This window comes from Gallus gallus, chromosome 21, assembly GCF_016699485.2.
Source record: "Gallus gallus isolate bGalGal1 chromosome 21, bGalGal1.mat.broiler.GRCg7b, whole genome shotgun sequence".
Lineage (NCBI taxonomy): Eukaryota > Metazoa > Chordata > Aves > Galliformes > Phasianidae > Gallus > Gallus gallus.
This window is the reverse complement of record NC_052552.1, coordinates 6,691,881-6,700,096: the sequence shown is the minus strand read 5'-3', so window position 1 is coordinate 6,700,096 and position 8,216 is coordinate 6,691,881. Positions and strand designations below refer to the sequence as shown.

Genomic DNA, 8,216 nt, shown 5'->3' with positions numbered 1-8,216 from the left:
CTGCAATAATGGAACCAGGGGAGAGAACATCTGTTAGCGCTGCGCAGCTGAAGCCAGCAGACAAAGACGCGGTTACGGATAAGGGGATTAATGCAGCCTTTAATGCAGGAGATGCAGACACAAGTAAAAGGAAGACCTGCCCCTGAGTTATCACTTCCTGGCCACTCAGACACAGCTGAGGGGGAAGGCAGCTCCCTCCACATAAGGATTAACCTTCTACTGTTTTTTTTTTGGTTTTTTTTTTGTCCTCTTGCATTACAGAGATTTGTTTTTTCTTCCACACAGCTACTTATAGGAGCAAGCAAAACAAGAGCCCACCTCTGGCCAAGCATTTGGGGAGCTGCACTTCTCTAAAGGCTGCAATTTGGACAAGCAGAAACCACTGTACACTGTGTTATCTGATCTGCCACGCACAAAGGTAACATTTTGTTTTCATTGTCAGGAAAAGCACTTCTTTCCAGCCTCTACTGTCAGACTGTAGCAGAAGCAACTCTTCGTTAGGCTGTCAAGGGTTTAAATCCCCAGTACACAGACAACACTTACTAGGAGGCTGATCAAGTTTTACTATTGATGCTTGTAGTGCATAAAGTGCTTGTAGTTCCTTCTCTGTGTCTGAGTCCAGGTACTTGAGTAAGATCGGCACTCTCTGTTTGATAACAGCAGTGTCTACACGGAAGCTAGACGAGTCCGCTGAAGGGAAGAGAAGAAAATAGGGTCAGCTGTGGTAGATGGCAGCAGGAGTAAATCTGTTATCATATTTATTCAAACAGAAATCACTGACACTGGTTAGCACGGAGAGACAAAAAGATAAGAAACAATAGGAAGCGTTTTGGATCAATGGCTTTTTCTGGAAGTCTTGATTTTTACAGTTCCCCAAATGCAGCTGCTATCTGTGGTGATCCTGACACTAACCAGCCTGCTTCAACTTAACTTTGCAGCACAACTCACACAGCTGGATGTTCAAGCAGCGTACAATTGCTAGAGCTAAAATTTCAGCTATATAGAAGGTTTTTAGGTAACTTCCCCCTTTTTTTCCCCTAAAAATACTAAAGCATAAACAGAATCACCAATTGCACATGACACAGGAGATCAGGAATATGCAAAAATACATGTTAGAAGTCCGCCAGCAACACAGATACATTAGCAGCTTTAGAAGTACACCAGACAACACACTTCAGTGATTTTTTGAAAACAAAAGAAAAAAAATCCTCTATTAGAAGCAAGGCCAAAAAGCACAACAGAAGACGCTTCTGGTGCACTCCCAGCAAAGATTCAGCAGGTAACTTTCCAACATTTGTCATAAAATCCTGCATCATTTCCCCATTAACACTAGGTGGCATCAGAAAGGTTCTGTTCTCAGAGAAGAAAGGCGCTGGGCTGTGCCTTTCTACTCGCAGCCTTGTAGTGAGATGAAGTTCAGCCCATTCTCCCTGCTGAGCCTTACAGGGGATGGGGCTGATCCCCTTACAGCAGGGATGATTCTTACAGCTAGGAGCAGCAGTGCGTGCTTTACAAGCACATTTTTTTTGCCTTACCAGACACCAAGAGCAAAATTAAAGGAAACAATGTGAACTGACCAGTCTGCAGAGCACCCCTGTGAGGCTGAGGCTCATGTGTCTGACTTAGGAACCCACCTCCTCCATTTCAAACCATACTGCTGTATGGTGCAACTGCTGTACCTTCAAATAACCCACATAAACTGTATTTCTGAAAACGCAACACGCTTTGGACATAAAACTATTAACAAGACAGCAATACAAGCTGGCTTCTCTTCTGCAACCCACGTTTCCAACTCACACGTGGCAATCTGCAATGGTAGAGTGCCCATGCAAGCTTGCTGACAAAGGAGTGGAAATGCTAATTACCTTAATAAGGTTTAGAGCTTTTCCACCTTCGCTAGAAAAATCAATGAACCATCTGGCATTACTCAGAGTCACCTGAAATGTCTGCTCATGCAAGGTCAGTGGGCCATACCAGGGCCTGAGCACACCACAACCAGGGAAGCTCCTGGCCATTGCAGGGGAACAGATGTCCTGCTCCTGAACACTGGAATTCAATAGGGTTCAAAAATCTTGCATGACAAAAAGCAGTTTCTGAGCGGAGAAAAAAGTGATATAAACTTAAATATAAAACAGATATAAAGTAAGTATATACTGACTCTCCGCAAGGTCAGTTGGTATGGTGTTTACATTGCAAGTTACTCACCTATAATAGCTGCTTTACAAACTGCTGTCATTAAAGCTCTAAGGAATGTAGGTGAACTCATCTGGCTTTCATCTAGATTAGCCTGAAATCAAGAGTAAGTGGACCAGTTAGAAACATGCCAGTGCACAAAAGGAACCGTTTCCAAATTCCACGGCTGAACTTGGCAGGAAGTTGAAGTTCAACAAAAGCTGCTGCAGTAGGAATCCAGTTCACCTCTGTGCAAAAACTCAACTTTCCCATTCACTCCGTGGAAACAGCTCAGGTACTTCAACATGCAACAAAAGTTCTCCTATGATCAATACACCATTTAATTACTCCTACAACTCATCATATGTCTTAAAAAAAAAAAGTAAAACAATAACACTTGTTTATAGTACCCTTATACATCTGCTGTGAGCTTTTAAAACAAATTCTACAGAATGCTCCATGGATGGAGACTTGTTTGCTCTGTAGAAGAACCTCACAGAACGGCTATATAACTTGTCCAAGACTACAAAGAGCCTGTGGGTGTCCTTAGATTTTCAGTGCTTCTTTCGTTCTGCTCTCTAATTCTCTAACAGCCACAGAAAATACCATTTCTCACACATTCCTCCAGCAACAGAAATAACTGGAATGAAGCTGACCAAGACTTAGCTGTAAGCAGAGAGCTAACTGAATTGAGCTGAGTATCATTTCAGACGTAAGATTCAAAATAGGCCTTAAATAACGCAGCCATAGATAGAGGGCTAGTGGTCTAGTCAGAACTATCTATGGATATCCATAGATAGTGGTCTAGTCAGAAAGATACAGGTGAGAGCTGTAAATGCCTCTGATAGCTTTCCACCTCAGTGGAACAAATACAGCAACAAGGAAGGGGCTCTGTGCCAACTACTTGATCTTACAAGCTGTCTCCTGGCAGTTTTCCTTCCAGATACCTCGGGCCTAGCACTGTATAAATGTAAGAAGACCTGAGAGACTGTAGAGATGCTCCTTTAGATGAGAAAATATTTACAAAAGCAGTTAATGAACTGTGTGCCCAGAGGGTGAAAACAGTCTTTGTACCTCTACCCAGTCAAAGATTTGTTCATCATTCGCCTTGTCCTCAACAATGAGTTTTTCTAGCTGCTTGTTCAGCTCTTCTGCAGAGAGTTCTTTCTCTGAAAGTGCTTCTGAGGAACTGGAACAGTCGGACTCTGTGAACTCCAACTTCTGCAACATCAGAAGTGAGGTGAGGATTAGTTAAATAAACTTTTCTACGTCAAGTTATGCCAAGTTGAGGCAGCAAGCTACACTTCCTTGTTTTCTGCATCTTTCAAATGCAAAGTTAACATTGCAATGATTTATATACTTTCTTCTGTTCCAAACACTATAAAGCATTTTACAGAAGTGGGAATTTCATTATACAGCAAAAACATCCAGGCATCCCAGAACTACTCCAGCCCTTTACAATAGGAGTGTGCACAAAATAAAGTGCATGCTGCTCAACTGAAACTACAGGGAGCTGGAATGCAAATACCAGAGTCAGCATTTGTTCAAAAAAGCTGCAGCTAATGCCTCCATTCTTGCACAACATGACAGAGGATCTGCAGTGCCCCCATCAATCGCCAGGCTTTGGTGATCCGTTTCATTTCCTGCAGCACAGTACTTCTTAAGTGCTAAAACTGGGATCACAATGCAAGGTGGGACTGGTGAATACACACTATCGTTGTTCTGACCCTTCTGCACACAGTCTGTCCTGCTTGCTGCAAAACTCATTCCTGAACTCATTTCCCTCTTTAGGAGAAATACATCTACCAGCTGAAGCCAGCTGGTGAGACATGCGTGCCTGGGATCACAGAGAAGCCATCCTCCTGACATCTCAGAAAGAGGCACTGAAATCATAAAACCTTATTTCAGAGATGGAGACACTTCATCCCATAGGAACTACACCTAAGAACAGGATTGGAAGGGGATTAACAAACATGATACACAAGCCAGCATGACTAAGTCATTAAGCAGAGGTTTTGCTCTTCACTCACTTGTTCCATGAGAAAGGTATGTACATCCTCCCCTTCAGGTAAGTAGTCCTTCCAACTAAGGCCAGTCTCCCTCCACAAGGCTCCCACTTTCTTATGGCTCTAAAATACAAACAGTTTGCCCATTTGAAAGACTTGAGAGACAACCATGGGAGCTTACACAAGCTGGAGTGGTGCAGCTGTGTCAGGGGAAATAAAGGACCATTCAGCTACAAACAAGATGCCTAGCAATAACGTGAAAATGTCTGGAAATCCCGTGCAAGAGGAATCATATACACAGTCCTGCCACACATATACATAATTTGTAAAGTGGTCAGATGCCATGGTGATGGGTAATAAACAAGGCATAACGTGACACATGGGGCTTGCAACAGCTTCAGCCAGAGATTACCTATGAGAAATGACATGCCTCAGAAAGGCAGTTTCCCATGGCCGTGACAGAGCTGGCAGAAGGAGTGTGATTCTTCTGACTCTGTCTAGGAACTTCCTCCATAACACAATCCACCCTGCCCTGGCACTGGCAAATTAGCTACTTCTAGAAAATTGTTATTTACATGGCTGTTTTCTGTTCACAGAAAACCTCCAATTTGTGTACACAGTACCCAACTGTTCAATTTTGAGAATGTGTTGCAAATGTTGAGAAAGATCTCTGCAGCACACGTCATGCAGCCTATGTTGTGTCCTTTGGTATCCTGCCTAGCACGGCATGGGTATAATTCTGACAATAACACAATCAGCTCTTTTCAGTCCAAGGCTCTGCAAAATCATTGACCCCACAGCACCTGCACATGGGAGATCACTGCACAGCCCAAGTTAAACACTGATAAAAGCAGCTTGATTTTCCATTTACAAAGCAGATTACAATCTTAAATTTACAATACAGACTATTAAATGCTAATGGTGCGTAGTACCTGCTACGATTCATCAGGATCTGAATTAGATGACTGCTATTGCATGGAAACACCTGACTTGAAATAACTAAGTCCAAATACTGGTCTGGACAAGAGAATTAAAAAGCTATGACAGAAAGAGAAACCCAAGCTCGTCCTTCAGCCCCCAGAGCAGAGCAGCTCTCACAGAACAGAGCAGAAAAAACAAAATCTAGAAACAAACTGAACAAAATACCCCATCACTATCCGAATAAGCATAAGACAAAAAGAAATCAATGTCACTATTTGCACTGCTAGCCTGAAATGCTCTAGGAACAGCCACCCTTATTTGAACGCATGCTTAAAAACAACCAGAAAGGCAAGTGAAGGATTTTACAGCATTTAAAATAGACACTATTCAAAGTGTATATTTAGCTGGCTTGAAAAAAAAAAAAAGACAAAAATGGAAACAGAGTTATAGGGAAACCACCAAACTGTTTGAACACACAACTGTGAAATGTGTAAAAGAGCTCTAGAAGTCACACAGTGAAAAGGTGTCACTACCCCCTAGTGATGGGTGAGTCTTAAGAGTTGGCAGGTTTAGTTTGGATAAGCACCCAGAAGTCTGAGAGGCCATCTGGAGCTTATCCGAACTCTCAGAACCTCTCCGGTCTGCAAGAACAGCTCTCTCGCAAGATTTCCGGCACTTGCTGCTTCTGGTCAGCCCAGAAATACCTTGAGAATGTCCCTCTTGCAGTATTTCAGCACTCTAGCTTCTGGAAGAAGCCAGGTGCAAAGGTACCTGCAAAAGGGAAAAGTGATGAGAAAAAAAAAAAGTTAACTTCTTGGAACCTCACAAGGCCTGGTTTGAAACTGGGGATGAAGAAGCAAGTTTCCTAGGTTATCTGGACTGGCTGGACCATCCCTAAGTATCTCCAAGTGGGAAATGTGAGCAGGTGGTTTCATGCATAGACACATACTGCTGCCTCCAGCTCATAGGAATGGTACTCCTGGACACTTACCATTTGTTTGCATAGAAGGTGCAAGATTTCAGCAAGCAAGACCCCGGCTCTTCCCACAGGAAGTAAAGGTTTGCTAAATTCTCTAGAATAAGAGAAAAATAGGGATATTTGCTTATATATATGTATATATATATTTTTTTTTCTGAAGACAGTTAAATACTCATATAACAGTGTCCCAAGTCTGGAATGCAAGGCAAGGGGTACAATCGAACAGAGGCAGGCAAACAGCTGCAGCTTCTGCCAGGGATAAAGGATTTCATCTAGCTAGCAGAGCTGATAAAACAGACTTCAGTGATGCAAGCGTGCTTGCCACAACAGGGCTAATTACAAGTACTTTCTTCATTTTTGCTTGAGGTCAAATCCAGTCAATTTTTATGGACTGCTGCATTTGGGTAGCAGGACCTTACAGGATAAGAGCTTTTGAGGAAAAAACAGTCATGACAGTCTCAATATATTACTTACTTAAGAAGAGAATAATTCAACTGACTTCTAGTTAATCCCCAAATATATAACGAAGTGTACAAAATATAGGAACGCTGGTCCTGGGAGCGGCTTCCAGCCCTGCCAGCCGGGTTTGTGCCTGTGTTTAAGGCACTGCCCAGACAGTTGTTATTACACTCCGAGACACAAAGGCACCTCCGCGACACCTCGCTCTCTCCAAATCTAATTCTCAGAGCATCAAGTGTGCTTCTGAATGGCACTGACTGTGCAGCATCAGGTTATCCACTACTTCAGCCAGAGTAAACAAGATTGAAATATGTTTACGGATGAAATTTTCACCCTTGAACTATGACTGAAGAGCAGCAAGCTCCCTTACCACCCCAGCTTTTGGTGCAAATCCTAAATCCCAAAGGATATGCAGTAACTAATACAAGAAGGTGCTCCCTTTAACGTGGTCTGCCTTTTATCTACTGATAAGAACCATGCTGTGGAAATACAGCACAGCCAGGCAGACAGCTGGAGCTCAGCCGTCACTGAAGGAGAGCAGCACTGCTTACTGTATAAGTTCTCTCATAGAGATTCCTCCTTCTTTTAACATGGGGGTCACCAGCTCAGCTAGGTACAACCATATGTGGGGTATATCTATGGCCATATCGTCTGCCATCTCCAAGGTATCTGAAAACCTTAAAAAAAAAGAAAAGAAAAAAGTTAAGCATTAAATACAACTCAAACGGAGACTTCTCCTGCAAAGTACACCTGCATTTAAAAAATCCTCTGTTAAAAACAAAAGCAAACCACAAAGATAACAAAGAACACATCTGGCATCTTATGCTTGCAAATGCTTCAAATCTGCCAGGGGCTGATTTCTGCAGGCAGTAATGTGGAAAGAGCACTGCCTTCTGTAAAACCAGCAGCTAGGGATGGTGCATCCAGAAAAGCTCCATGGACAGTAGTTTTTATATCCCAGGCACACATTGTTTGCTAACTAGTAAAACTTCACAGACAAAAGTGCTTTTTACATTTACAAGATCACATAAATGGAGCCTTCTTAAAAAAACCCAGATATTTACAGAAGGAGAAGGGGCTGGCTTCTTCCCCCACAACCTATTCACTCAAGCCTGCTGAAGAATGGACATCCAGAACAGGAAATGCAGCAGGATGAGTTACAAAACTGTTCTCCAGTTCTGGATACAGTTTCCAGCATAGCTCAAAACTACTTTTCCTGATAAAAGCCCAGTAGGTGGCTTCAATTTCCAAGCCTGATAGATGATGATCATTTTTCTGGTTCTCATGCCTGTTTTGATCGTGGTTCACTTCACTCTTAAAAGCTTGAAGATTCTGGGGTTCAACTTCTAAGCAGGAGCTGTCTCCTCTGCTTTGTTCTTCATGTCCTCTGCTACTAATTCAGCTCTGGTTTATTCAAGCGCTTGGGCCAGCAGCTGGTTTCCTGTTGTATCTCTCCAGACCTGTGCTGTGACCACCACTCGTCCCATGACCCCTAATTACACAGTAATTGTCGTGCATCAATAAGTGTAGTGGTTTTTAGTGTTCTTCTCATGTGCCTGCTGGAAACCACAAAGGGCACTTGCCCTTTCATCATCCTCAGGAGCTGTTTTGCTTTGTTTATGCTGTTTTCAAACCACACATCCCACTGTTTCAACACAATCCCAGGTTACTTGGCATCA

General features: G+C 42.8%; 1 protein-coding gene across 33 annotated transcripts in view; it reads right to left on the bottom strand.

Annotated features, from left to right (window-relative positions):
- Positions 1-8,216, bottom strand: part of EIF4G3 (eukaryotic translation initiation factor 4 gamma 3) — a 97,174-nt gene that overhangs the window by 2,352 nt on the left and 86,606 nt on the right. For 32 of the 33 annotated variants that reach the window (XM_015297265.4, XM_015297269.4, XM_015297266.4 and 29 more), the window contains 6 exons: positions 7,089-7,214; positions 6,091-6,172; positions 4,203-4,301; positions 3,247-3,393; positions 2,206-2,287; positions 544-690 (listed from right to left, as the gene is read on the bottom strand). In XM_015297265.4, coding sequence (XP_015152751.2) covers positions 544-690; positions 2,206-2,287; positions 3,247-3,393; positions 4,203-4,301; positions 6,091-6,172; positions 7,089-7,214 — 683 coding nt within the window. Of the gene's footprint in view, positions 1-543; positions 691-2,205; positions 2,288-3,246; positions 3,394-4,202; positions 4,302-5,632; positions 5,871-6,090; positions 6,173-7,088; positions 7,215-8,216 lie in introns of those variants that run through there. The other variant, XR_005841484.2, reaches the window with a different exon arrangement.